The following is a 14,282-nucleotide window of genomic DNA, read 5'->3' as shown; positions in this document are numbered from 1 at the left end:
GCATGAAAAGTAATTATGTAAGACATACATATGTATTAATAAAGTTAATAACTAATTTTAATAAACTGGACTAATGACTCTTATTAGTCCGTTGAAACTCAATGTTGAATGCTTTATTGATTATTTTTATAGGTAATGAATGTCTAGGAATAAAAAAGTCAAATATTTCGCCAGTCGTTTGGAAAGGATATATTACAACGGTAATTTAGACGTGTTGTTTTCAATAAGGCAATACATTTTTCATAGTTGGATTTGTTAACAGCTAATGTAATGGGTATACTTACTTCGGAACAACGTTTGCAAATCGTGCATATTTACTCACCAAAATATTATTCGGTCGACATAGGAGGACCAAAAGAAAGAGCAGAGCACTTTTGGCCAAGGTTAGCCAATCAATCTCAATGTATGCCGCGTCTGTATTTAGGCCAGCATTAATGCAAAAAACATATGCAAGAATGGCAAAATCAGTGTTTCGGCTAAGTGCAATGAGAGCTTTTAGCGCATTCTGCACGCTGTCATGAAGCCGCTAGCATTATATCTGGGATAATGTCGCCAGATATAACGGCTTGAGAACTGAAGAGGATTTATGACAAAAGTTAAATTATAGATAGGAATTTGACAATGCGTAAAGAGGAAAAACAAGTCAGCATACAGGAATAAAAAATCCTTGAGACACAGCAGCAAAGTGAGATCGATGCAACGATTAATCGGGAATCTGCAAATATGGATGGAAGGAAAACATGACAAGATAGAGTTTTACATGACACAGTTTCTAACAGGACCCGAATGATTCAAAGAGAATCTGCATAAGTATGGTGCTGACACTGAAGATACTTGCAGTTTCGGTAGAAGTAGGGCAGGGTCTGGAGATGGAAGTGGCAAGCCGAATTACACCTAATAATAAAGAATTATATACTCCAAACGAGGTAAAAGAGATAAGTATGGTATACCATGAAGGGGACGGCAACTCTTATACTGCAAGAAGCAGTGAAGCTAGAGCCTTGAATAGCCAGCTAATGACGAGAGCCAATAGGCTAAGCTAGCCCTGCGATGTAATGATGCTTAGTAGAAACCCCATTTGGCCTTTTTACAAAACTACAGATGGCGGAGTTGAATTTTTAGTACGTAAGCGTATTGTTTTGCAAGTCAAATATAGTTAGATAATACTGATTAGGCGTAATCCCAAATGAGATGTACGTTTAGCGAGCTCTCTTTCGAAAACAAAAAAAAAAAAATTAATAAATAAAAATCAGTAGAGTTGGTAAATTGAACAAGCATGAATCGGTTTCACACCACACCACCACAGTGCACACCGGAGACGCTATTGCTGCTATAGAGAAGTCTCAAATGAGTCCAGCAGCCATCGAGCGCAATAATTGAGCTGTGCTCATCCACCTTATGGAAGGTTTTGCGAAAGGGTCTTCGTATGCGGACTTAAAAAATCCAAATCGTGCTGGAATTGAAGCCGAGCGACCATCAAGCGCGTGATTATTTACGATTCTAACGATTAAAGTCCACGTCGCCAAATCTCCATAGAACTTTTCAAAAATGTATCCTGCTTTTTTGAAATTTTTCTTCATAGAACTTTTTTCACATATCATGAGATATATCGTGGAGTGTATAAACAAATTTTTTTCGGAATTTTTTGATGACATCTGTCGGAGAAATGGCTGGGTGCATGAGATTCGTTTTTTCACTGGCGGACACCATTACTCACGCTTAGATCATCTGAAACACAAAAACCCAATTTATTCTTAAAAATTACGTGAATGGTTGACGTCCTTCATGGAACCTTAAAAAATGTTTGATAAATAAAAAAGTAATTAAAGTTCTTTTTTTTTTTAATTTTTCCCATTATTATATTTGGGCCTTTTTCGAAGCCTTTCAATGGTAAAGTGGATTTCTACATTAATTCTAAGGGTATAAGGGAATATAAAATGCAAAAAAAAAAACATTTTTTTTTTGTTTTAAGATTACCCTACTGACCCCTTAAGATGTTGTGGAAGCTCTCTACATAGAAAATACGTCGAAATTTGGTTCATAGTCGCCTGATTCGAAGTTCAGCATTAATTTTTGACCAACATTAAAGTTGTTTTCGCATTTACTACTCAGTAGGTAAGACCTCTTAATTCTGCCAAATTTATTATAAACTAAAAAGTTAAGGTGCATGGCAAAATAGAGAGAGTTAGAAATAAACTCCCACTGTAATGTATCTATTAGACAATTCCTACAAGAGATATTTGGTACCAAACAACGACATGATTAGAGTTATGATCCTTGTCTCAAAACTTCTGGCGACTGCTTTTGTCTTAAAAGCATAAAAAAATTTCGCTGAATATACCGAAGTATATACATAGTGTTGACGACCAAAACCGATTGTTGCCAAAAAAATTTGTTTATCTTTCAGATATAAGGAAAAAAAAGATCATTTATCAGTTTAAAGACAAAATCATGCCATTATTGAATAGTGTTTTCCACAATTAGCGCCAATATTGTAAAATTGAAAAAACAGCTCATTGCGTTTTTTGAGTAAAAAAATATATCTACATACACTACATGTGTGGCAGACAATATCAATAAGGTATGTAGTATACCAGTAGTTCAAAGAACTAGTTGCACATTATATGATACCTGTTATTAACTTCAAAATCATTCGATCAGTCAAGTGTTTTCCCCTTGAAAATAACTTTTTTTTTTTTAATTGGTTAGGAATTTGCTAGTCTCATACTAGTTCAAAATATAGAAAATATAATTCAGTTAAGCTACAAAACAACAAGTTTCAGTTTGTGTATTCTTAAATCTCTTACAAAACGAAAACTATTTATTAGGAAATATTTTTACACATACAGATACGAGTAAGCTCTTTTTTTAACTACTTTATTTGAAGTCCGAAAGTATTAGTTACAGAGTAGTATTTGTCATACCAGTTTGATATATTGCTGTAGGAAACTTATGAGAGACGCCACTCATAAACATAATTTTGTATGTAAACAAATATGTAAATCGGTGCCACAGTACCGAAAAGTCAAGGTGTTCTTAGCACACAGACAGTTGTTAATCTTTTTATGTCGCAACTTCTAATTTTCCACAAAAACATTACAACATACTCACACAAAGGCGAATATACCTACATTTCAACGTCTATAAATAAAACCTTATTCACAAAATAATGTCATAAAATCAACAAAACAGTTAACTTGTATTTATGTCGTATATGCCAGCTAACACGTAGCGCCAAATAAAAAGTGAAGTGATGTGAGTTCGAGAGTTCGCGATGAAAGATCATCTTTGAAGGTGCGGCAAAGAGAGTAAAGAGATAATTAATACATGGCACCAATTTCACTTTCGTTTGAGGCGATATACATACATACATAATAGATTTCGAAGTTAATGTTAACATACATATATGTACTGATATACATATTGCCACTACAACGCCGAACCCAGTTGCTCACATGTACGTTATGAATTTGGGAGTGTGTATTTTAAATACACAGTCGCTCGTTTCTATATAAATCTCTGTGTAGGTGTTTGCATAAGCACAGCTGATGCTTTAGCGTCTTTATCTGTTACCAACACCGCTGGCGAGCTTCACACATTGGCGCGATAACAATACAGTAACAACAAAGACAACCTTAAAATACAAACACTTCGAAGGTCTAAATTTATTTGAGTGCGAGCAGCTCGGCGTTTTTATTTCGTTAAACTTACACACTTGTGTACACAGCATAATCTCTTTATTACATAAGAATTCGGGTGTCAATATCGGCATGTGTTTAACCGAAAATGTTGCTGAACCAACTGCGCAACGGTGCATAACAAGTGGGCTTGGTTATCCATAATGTGTCCACGGTCAAGCGTAGCGCATCCATTGTCGTGTAGCTGCAACGATCGCGCACCGTTGCTGACGGCGTTACGCCGTTGCGATCCACATCGTCTGGTTCATCGCTGGCACGTAGACGACCAAACGCCTCGTCGCCATCAAAGTAATAGTATTCTTTGCGCGTCGAATTAGTCTCGACGATGGTCATAGGTTGTTGTGTGCTCGCCGCAGCAATCGAGCTCGAAGTGCGCGCATGGCGATACAGCGGCACTGGCGGCACGCCAAACGGTGGGAATGGGCTTGGCAGGCCGGCCAATGGCTGCTGTGGGACCGGTGGCCAAATTTGTGGCTGTTGTGTTGCCAAGAAGGGATTAACGCTTGGAGTTTGTAGCGGACGATACGGTATCCGATCTGGTAGTATGTGCGTTTGTGGAGATTGCGCAAAGTAAGGTGGCTGCTGATAGGCGGGCAATTGTTGTTGACTAAATATGGTTTGCTGGACAGGATTTTTTATATTTTGATTGTTAATGCCATTTTGTTGACCGACCCCAACATGGACTTGGCTTGGACGTGCAATAGTTGTCGGTGTATCATGTGCTGGGCGTTGCGGCTGTACGAAGGCGGTCTCTTGACATTCCTCTTGGTAAATCTCTAGCAAGAAACCGCTCGATGGTACGCCCGAATAGCCCATACGCATGCGTATCTTTTTATCGCCTAAACCCCAAGGACTTGTGTAAATATAGCCGGTGCGACAGCCGCAAAAGCGTTCACCATTGATTTCGATGAAGTCTTCGGTGCAGACGTCTCTGCTTGTACTGATGGCCACATTGATATTCCCTTGCGTTACGCCAGTGCCCACATAAGTTTGACCAAAATCGAAAAATTTAAATTCTATGCGCAGACGACATATGTTATCCGCATTTTTTTCTAAGCCGAATTGGCAATCACGTTGTTGCGTTGGCAAGAGTGATGTGAATGCAGTGCGCGGAAAGCCCGGGCTGGAGAGATAGAAGCGCTTCTGATGAAAGGATGATGTGCAGCAATGCTGTGTGGGTGCCGTTGTAACGACTCCTTGAGTATTATCGAAAAGCGCACTGCCATCGTCTAAGGCTGGCGGTTGGACGGCACCAAAGGGAGCAACGCCGAACGGTGCGTTAGGTGGTGGCAACGCGCTAGGTAGCAAACCAGGCAAAGCGGCACCGAAAAATTGTTGACGCGGTTGCGGATCATTCACCGACTTAACCGAAGATTTAGTTTTCAATATCTGCTCTTGTTCTCCACCCAATTGCTTAGCTTGAACTCCCAGTTGCCAATCAGCTACATACTGATCCGAGCTCACAGGTTTCTGCACATTATTACTCCTAAACCCCAGGGCTGGATATTGTGGATATGCCGGAAATGGATTCAAGTATGTTTGCTCGGGTTTGCAAGGCTTAATGCTTTCGGTGAGTTTATTGTTTTGGGGATTTGGCAACGGCCCGTATAAATTACCAATAGTGGGCGGTGGCGGCGCCGGTAAGTTCCAACCGAATAACGGCGGTGTAGGATACGGTCTATGCTGTTCTACTTGCGTCCAATTACGAAATAGTTGCGGCATGATGGCCTGCGGTGGTTGAAAATTCGACGAAGGCGCTAATACCTCCTCGGTATCCTCGTCATTCGTATCGAGGTTTTCGCGTAAATAATCCTCACGCTCGCAAGCCAAACGTGTGATCAACAATTTGAAACCGCGCGCCGTCGTCCATGGCGAGCTGTCCGAAAAGAAGCGCAGCCGCAATATACCGCCCGGTGTGTGATACTTTTTAATGCCAATTACTTGACCGCATAGCAAATCCATATCATCGCCATCATTTTCCACGCCAATAGCCAAGTAATCGTTTGTGCAATTCGGCGACGATTCGAGATGAAAATCTAAGAATTGTATATGGAACTTTGTGGGACAACGGTAAGGCGAGCGTATCACGTAATCCCAACAAGTGCTGGTCGGATAATTATTTGGATAATTCGGTGACTCTACAACGCTCTGTCGTGTCTTATAAACACCCGAGAGGCTGCACTGTGGCAATTCATCATGCGTCGCGCCACCGACAAGACAGCCCAATCCGAACAACAGCGACACACACTGCGCGCCAAGGATATGTTGTGATTTCGCTAAATTCAAAATCATTTTCAATTTGTGATTTGTAAACTGGCAACCGAATGCACAAACTAACGTCGCGGAAATCGAACTGTTTTCAATGCGAACCCGGTCGCAACTGAAGCGACAAGTGATATTGTGGCGTGTAATTGCCGTCGACCGAACTCATCTCAAAAGCCGTTTTTCGCCCTAACTTTTAAGCAAACACAGGCGCTTAAACGCTTGAGCTGAGCTCTGGCGTACTATCGCATCGAACAGCTATTGTGTGTGTGTGAGCAGAACGGCAAAAGGTGTGAAATGCCGCTTAAAACTAAATGTTTGATCTTTTCACAACAAAACACCAAATGCAAATACACAAAAAATTACTTAAAACAATTTGTTTGATTGTTTTATTTCAGCGCTCTTTCTACATAAATTTTTTTAATTTTTATTTTTACGATTTTCTTTGTAACCACAACAAAAGCGCTCTTTTTATTTCAACATGGTTTTGGCGTACTCATATTTAGGAAGAATAAAATAAAAGTTAAATACAACAACAGCAACTACAAGAAGTGTAGTGTCAACAAGTGGAATGAGTTGAATGGTCACACCTCTGCCATTGTTTCCGGTCAATTAGACAGACTCGTATATTTACACAGCAAATGGCAAAAATTATACATATCTACAAACGTACACATATAACAAGACATTTAAATACATTGAAATGTAAGTGCGATGGATTTTTCGCGAAATATGCAAACTGTAAATAAGCTTTCGTTTAAAAACGACTCATATACTCACTTGGAAGTAAATCTTTTGAAATTTCAGAGTGTTGAAGTTGAAAAATCCAGATAACGCTTATTTTAACGGATAATTTACACAGTCGTTCTTCATTATCGCTATATGGCGCCAATTGGAGACTCCAAGTGTTGCCAGGTCTTTCTCCACCTTCTCTTTTCCACAGAGTGCAGGTCTTCCTCTGCTTTCCCCGGCGGGTACTGCGTCGAAGACTTGCAGAGCCGAAGTATTTTTATCACCATGACTTGACCACTTGACCCAGCCAGCGTAGCCGCTGCCTCTTAATTCGCTGAACTATGTCAATCCCGTGCTATATCTAGTGCAGCTCATCGTTCCACCGACTGTGGTATTCGCCGTTGCCAAAGCACATGGTCCATAAATTTTCCACAGAAGCTTTTACCTGAAAATTCATAACGCCGACTCATCAGATATATCGCAGTCCATGCCTCTGCACTATATAGAAGGACGGGGATGATGAATGACTTGTAGGGTTTGGTCTGTGTTCGTCGGTAGTGGACTTTACTTCTCAATTCCCTACTCAATCCGAAGTAGCACCTATTGGCAAGAATTATTCTGCGTGGGATTTCGAAACCGACATTATTGCTGGTGTTAAAGCTGGTACCAAGATAGACGAAATTGTCTACGACTTCGAAGTTATGACTGTCAACAGCTTCAATGAAGCTAAGTCACGAGTGCGAAGACTGTTTGTTTAATGGCGGGAGATATGTCATCTTGCCTTTCTTCACTTCCAGATCCAGTTGCTTCGCTTCCTTATCCAGCCTGGAGAATTCAAAAAAAGAACAGCGCGGTTGCTGAGGCCAATGATATCAATATCATCAGCGTATGACAGCAGCTGTACACTCTTTTAAAAGTTGTACTTTTTCGATTCAGCTCTGCAGCTCGAATTATCGCCTCCAGGAGCAGGAGTTTCTACAAAAAAGCTGATGCATACTCCTTATCAATTCTTCACATGGTTGATTGCTATGCGAACTTCTTCATGGTCGAGCAATGGAACGTCCGCTCCATCGCCATCGATTAAGGAATCGGGTTCCCATCAACATTCAACAGGTTGGAGGAGTGCTCCCTGCATAATTTTAGTACGCTCTGGGCAACAGTTACTAGATCACCTCTGGGGGTCTACAAGAGTATGCTCCGGTGTTGAAACCTTCTGTTAGTCGACGCATGTTATCGTAGAATTTTCTTGGAAGTGGCCAGAAACGGTTATTTTACATATGGCTGAAGTAGCACACGACTTTCAGTCTTAAACCAAGTATTCTCTGGGTAGCCAAAGAACATCTGTTTGAAGGCGAGCTAAAGTGAGAAGGCAACACAATCCCTCCCGAGGGTTGTGCGCTGGGCTTGGGACCCGCCATCTAAAAACTCCACCAATGAAAAGAATATTGATTATACACAACCCAGAAAGTCGATATTAAGTGTGTTTGAGTTTTGTATATATATATATATGTATGTATAAATAAACTAGAATATGATGAATCAAATTGCTTCATTTACTACATTTCGAAAATATTGGTACACTTAGCACGGCAAAACTATGAAATAGCTTTTTCTTCAAAATTATGTACGCAGCTCCATTATTTCTTTGCGATTTCACCTTTTAGTCATCACGAAAAAGCATATTTGCACGCATATTCATTCTTTTAAATCTTTTGCACACACACCCACACCAGCCGCCATAGTAAAGTTAACATTAAAAAATTACAGTAAATCAAATATTGTGCAATTATGCGCAAATATCTACAAAAAACCACACGAGAGTGGGTGCCTACATATCGCCAACTATGTATATAGGCATTCTGGCGAGCAATTGCTGGGTGTTTCGTCGTAACTCTAATAGCTCTAATGGACTGCATTAAACACCAGCTTCACGCAAAAAAAAAAATTCCCAACAAATTTAATATTTATGTCAGCTTCTGTTTCCACTTTCACGTACACATGCATATGCAAATTACTTAACACACACGCTTACGCATATTGCTTGATGGCAGCTTAAACAGTTAACTCCTTTGTTTATGGTGTTTATGATAACACCAACAACAAAAAAGTCATTTTATAGCCTGCAAAAGCTGCGAAAAGTGAGCACTACTGACTGGTTTGTTGTGTGAGTTGGCACACACGTAGTGCGAAGTTGATGGCGCTCGTGGGCTGCGCGTATATGCGTGTCGTCGCCGCCATCTCGTGTTGTTGTTCAACTGAAATATCGAAAGCGGCAGCTATGGTAACATAAGCTGTGTTCAGTGTTCATGTAAATGTGTATGTGTCAATTTTACGGCATAACAAATTTTAGCGAACTTAATGGACCGATTTCATATTTGTTATGCATATATGTACATATGTAGATATAAAATCATAAGGCGCGCAAAATTTTGTGGCTACTATAACCCCTAGCTTGCCAGAAGCCACTAAAGTTAGCATGGTGGTTAGCTTGTAGCTGGGAGGAGGAGGTTCAAGGTACTCTTCTTAAACATACCTATAATTTTCTTGATGTTATTTTGTTTTGTTTGAAGAAAAAAAAATTTTCAAATGATTCTTACATGCAATTGAGCATATGCTTATGATTTGAAATATATTTTTTTTATATTTGCATTATTTTGATTTATAACATAAAACGTTAACAGAAACTTGTTCCCTTCCCGAAGTTCTAAGCTACATACTCACCGATTTTCAGTCATACCTGTTCAGCCGTTGATCGACGGTGATTTTGCAAAAGGTTAGGACCTTCTGCAGCTCTAAAAGAATAACTGTACATTCGGACCTTATGAGTACATAAAAGAAAATTGCGTTTCATTTTTATATATAGGATAAATATTTGCTCATTATTATTTTTGTTATTTTACAATTTCTGCTCTTACAAAAAGATGGTTACTCATACGCCATGTATAGCATATAAATAGTTTTAGATTCTCGGCCTAATGCAGGGTTACTAGCTTCGTTTTTCGCATCCACCTACTCCGCTTCACAACTTCACTATTCACCTCTCTTACTTCTCTGAGAACCAATGAGTTTCAGCTGTCATATTAACAATATAACTGCTCCAAGCAAGCGAAGGTTAATTGTTCTAGCCGTTTCGACTTAATCAAGCGAAGTTTTCGTAAATGTAAGTATTTATTATAATTATTTATGATATTTATAGTTAAATCCATATTAGATGCATATACATACATACATATGTACATAGAAATTAAAATAGAGCAAATACCATGTATATGTTAGCATATCTGGTAAGTGTGTCAAATGACTAAGAAAATAAATATTTTTGTAGAAAATGCGGAAATGAATACATTAATGGTACCCCTAAGCTACTGAAAAGTCTAATTATTTACAGTAAATCTTTTTACACTAAATTTAATCTTATTAAAAAATATTTAAACATTTGTGTCACGTTGCATAGGCTTAGCCAGTTATATACTAGACCAACAAGAACAGTCAACTAAAAATTAGTAGTTTCAAGGTATGCTGTCTTATCTATCATTTCTTTAATGTCAACTTTAATTACAGATTTATTTGTGGACACAATGTAAGGCCGCCACTCTTAACTTTGGGAATTCTCTTGAGGTTGTTGATTCTTATGATTTATTATCAGATTTTATGATGCCAGATGTTTATATTTTTGAATATTCACTATCGAAACAATAGTCAAAAATATCTGCTTATCATGTTTATAGTAATTTTAAGCGGTATTTAAATAAACTAATGGACACTTAGCGCATTCTAACAAATTCTTGTATACATTTGAATTTTTTTTTTTTTTTTTTAATTTCATACCCACTTAGGCGTATTTCTTGCATGGAAAATTATTTAAGTTTATTTGTACAAATTCTCATCCTCATTGGGAGATCACTACTTTCCCTTCCAAAATTTAACTTGGCGCAATTGTAGCGGTTCTTATTAGCCATTTTTCCAATCAGCCTTTATGCAAATTACATACTACTGTTATAGGGTAAGTGTGAGTTGGAAATAGCCAGGCACTTTCTCCAACGTTGCCATTTCTCTATAAGACTAAATTTGAAACATCTTAGCAGTCTTACCTTCGGTGAACCAGGAGACCTAGTCGCAACTGACATAGCCGTGACAAGAAGTTTATGAAAGGCTCAAAGCGCTTTGTGGATTTATCAGAGTCTTATGATCTATTATGTCGGAGTTTTAGGTAACACAACGGACCGGCATTCTAAGCTGCCCAAGAGAAAGGACCATGTTGGGATCGACGTCATAACCTAACGAAACTATTCTCATTTGGGGCATGACTTGATAATTCCAAGAAATCAACAAGTTCTATGCGAGCACCTAAATTTCAATATTGTTCAAAGTTGAAAACGGATATTTCGTAAAACAGAGGCAGTATCTCAAAAACATCTATTATTGGGGGATTCACGAGAAATCAGCCTACGTACCTAACCTAACTTCAAAAGTAAAAATAAAATCTAATCAAATTTGATTCGAGCTGGTCCATTTAATTGTCATCGAAAACTCGCCTCTTACGATTCGTCCGCCGATAAAATCAAAAGTGAAAAGAAACAGTGTTCAAAAGTCGACGTGGTGGCACCAGAGAAATAGAAAAGGATCTCTTATGAATTGGCACAACATATTCTGGTTTATATTTTATGAATGAAGCGTGTCAATGCTAGAACCATATCAAAAGATCTGAACCTTTTTAAACCTACGTTGCGTAGAGGTCGGCAAGGTGATTATTAACAGCTAACATTACCTGTAATAAGAAGTAGCGCTCCAAAAACCAAACTGGGCCAAAAACGAAAAAAATCGTTAAAAATTCAAAATTCACTGAAGGCACTAAAGGCCCCTAAGAACCACCGCAGCTTTTAACAAGTGATTTTTTCTCAGTCCGGGTAATATTTGATCAGATGTGTACGCATTATCAACACGAAGCCAGCTACTAACAAAAGTGAGTTTTACATGTATGTAAACAAAATAAAATCTCTGTACATATACATTTGAATACAAGATTTGTTTTGAAATCAACATTCGTATCAAAATATTTAAAATTGCGCTAATCTTATCACAGGATAAACATTGCAAGCGAGCGATTCGCGAGCCAGTCCACACTTCAGTAAATATTTATGAATATATGCGGTTGTATGCATGAATTTATTTCTATATGTATGGGTGTGTGTACGTGAAAAAGTGTGAAAGCTTAATTCGCGACGAGTGCTTTCAACAGCAAAAATAATAATTATAGAAAGTCGAGTACTAATAAAAGGCATAGCTTCTATTTACATTTGCACTTAAGAAAACAAAACACACACAGTTACTAGTACATAAGGATATATGCTGCCACATACAGATAAGCTACAAACTGTAAACAAATCAGCAACAATGACAGACGGTGGCACTGATATCGCAAGGAGAAAGATTGGCATGTATGTATATGTACATGTAGGTAGACACAACAGGAGCACACGTACACATTTGATTACGTGCGAACTTGAACTTTGTAGGTTGCCAGCGGATTCACAGCAATAACAGTGGCGCTAACGGTTTTGCGACAGCCATTTAAAGGCTCAAACTGTGCTCAATCAATTTGCCTACCATTGTGCGGGACTATTATTATTGTTACACACACACATACGCACAATCGGCTGATGAGCTGCTATTGTGTCCTTTGTGATGGCATTGTTCTAACAGGACGCAAAGAGCAACTTATATGACATTCGCCTGCTATTATATCCGTTCACTGCACTTAATTGTGCAGGATTGGATTTATGGATAATATTTTGCATTTTTTCCTGACAAACACTATTATTTACACCTGTCATATAGTATACTTGTATATTGTTGCTATGTCTCATGATATGTATGATATAAGTTTTTATCTTCACTTCCATATCACTAACTTAATCATGTCTGCTTATCATTGGACTGAAAGTAGATATATAAACAAGATTCGTTTGTATAAAGTCTCGTCGACTATCTTCTGCGTATATATGTATATATCTTCAATAAACTTATATAAATTAGCACAAATGCAACATGTACGCAGTCAGAGTCTGACTACTCTATCAAACTGATTTCATCAGCGTATAACTGTTATTCCAAAAATATCATCGCAAACACAGTTGCGATCAATTCCGCGGATTGTAAGCACCACGTGTCCACTTTTGATAACTTCACAACTAAGGATCAGCAGAAAAAATATTTGCGAGACCAATGCAAAGTCACGTCACAACGCCCGAAGTACAGCCAGCAGCGACGTCGAACACACCACACCAGTATACGATCTCCGATTATGGCTATGGCAAGGATAGTGTTAAAGTCTTGCATGTTAAGAGGAATGGGCCAGTGCACTCGATAAAAGAATTCGAAGTCGGCACACATTTAAAGTTATACAGTCAAAAGGATTACTATCACGGTAAGAAATGTATATACCGTCAAGCATTTTAGACATAAGAAAGCAGCTCAGAAAGTGACTAGTTCTCAACTAAAAAATCAATCATGTAGAAATGAAAATTATATAAACCAATTATGTGTTTACTTTCCATCTTAATCAGGTGATAACTCAGATATTGTGGCCACCGATTCGCAGAAGAACACCGTTTACTTGCTAGCTAAGAAATACGGTATCGAAAATCCAGAAAAGTTTGCATTGCTGCTCGCCAATCATTTTCTCAATAAGTACTCACATGTTGCCGAGGCACATGTACATGTCGAGGAGTATCCTTGGGAGCGCATCGCACAAGAGGACAGCGGCATCTGTGATGACAATTACACATCGATCAACAATCGTCATCGTCACAATCACGCCTTCATCTTTACACCGATCGCGCAGCGCTACTGTGATGTCGTGCTGAGGCGCACGGGTAAGTGCAAATATAATATAAATTGTTATTTCTTATTCTTGTAGTCTGATTGTTGTATTTGCACCGCACATTACTTATGCCTATTACATTGTATTTTCCACTCTCTTTTTTTCTATTGCTTGCGCTCTCTTACATGCAGATCCCAAACAGACTGTCATTAGCGGCATTAAAGGTCTACGCGTACTGAAGACTACACAGTCGTCGTTTGTCAATTTCGTCAATGACGAGTTTCGCACATTGCCTGATCAATATGATCGCCTTTTCAGCACCGTGGTCGATTGCAGTTGGGAATATTCCAGTATCGATGATGTGAAGTTCTGTCAAACTTGGAATAAAGTGAAGAATATCATCATTAGAAATTTCGCTGGCGATCCAAATGTGGGTGTGTCTTCGGTGTCGGTACAAAATACGCTATATCTCTCTGAGAAGGAGGTACTCGATGTTATACCGCAAGTGTCGGTAATTTCAATGACTTTGCCCAACAAGCACTACTTTAATTTCGATACGAAACCATTCCAAAGTGTTGTGCCTGGTGAGAATAATGAAGTCTTCATTCCAACCGATAAGCCACATGGCACCATTTATGCGCAATTAGCAAGAAAGGATTTAAAAAGTCATTTGTGAAAGTCCTTAAACAAATTTATATTATATATTTTTTAGTTATTTTCTCTACCATTATTATAAGCTTACAGTGTTTTCAAATTAAATATACATA

At 38.5% G+C, this 14,282-nt stretch overlaps 2 protein-coding genes across 2 annotated transcripts; one reads left to right on the top strand and one right to left on the bottom strand.

Annotated features, from left to right (window-relative positions):
- Nucleotides 1–3,674: 3,674 nt before the first annotated feature.
- LOC108974777 lies at nucleotides 3,675–6,089 on the bottom strand. The gene has a single exon (XM_018942809.1). It carries the CDS (start codon nucleotides 5,988–5,990, stop codon nucleotides 3,777–3,779), a length of 2,214 nt encoding a protein of 737 aa, XP_018798354.1. The 5' UTR covers nucleotides 5,991–6,089; the 3' UTR covers nucleotides 3,675–3,776.
- Nucleotides 6,090–12,738: 6,649 nt separating this feature from the next.
- On the top strand, nucleotides 12,739–14,273 carry LOC108974776 (uricase-like). The gene is made up of 3 exons (XM_018942808.1): nucleotides 12,739–13,119; nucleotides 13,259–13,567; nucleotides 13,707–14,273. Exons 1-3 carry the CDS (start codon nucleotides 12,918–12,920, stop codon nucleotides 14,189–14,191), a joined length of 996 nt encoding a protein of 331 aa, XP_018798353.1. The 5' UTR covers nucleotides 12,739–12,917; the 3' UTR covers nucleotides 14,192–14,273.
- The last annotated feature ends 9 nt before the right edge of the window (nucleotides 14,274–14,282 follow it).

Source organism: Bactrocera latifrons, unplaced genomic scaffold (genome assembly GCF_001853355.1).
Source record: "Bactrocera latifrons isolate USDA-ARS-PBARC rearing strain unplaced genomic scaffold, ASM185335v1 scaffold_59, whole genome shotgun sequence".
Taxonomy (NCBI): Eukaryota; Metazoa; Arthropoda; class Insecta; order Diptera; family Tephritidae; genus Bactrocera; species Bactrocera latifrons.
Note: the sequence above shows the minus strand (reverse complement) of the source record. Positions and strands in the feature narration are given on the sequence as shown.

Coding starts and splice junctions, on each gene's coding strand:
- LOC108974777 (XM_018942809.1), bottom strand. CDS start 5,990: ATGATTTTGAATTTAGCGAAATCACAACATATCCTTGGCGCGCAGTGT.
- LOC108974776 (XM_018942808.1), top strand. CDS start 12,918: ATGCAAAGTCACGTCACAACGCCCGAAGTACAGCCAGCAGCGACGTCG. Junction 13,120..13,258: donor TCAAAAGGATTACTATCACG/GTAAGAAATGTA, acceptor CATCTTAATCAG/GTGATAACTCAGATATTGTG. Junction 13,568..13,706: donor TGTCGTGCTGAGGCGCACGG/GTAAGTGCAAAT, acceptor TCTTACATGCAG/ATCCCAAACAGACTGTCATT.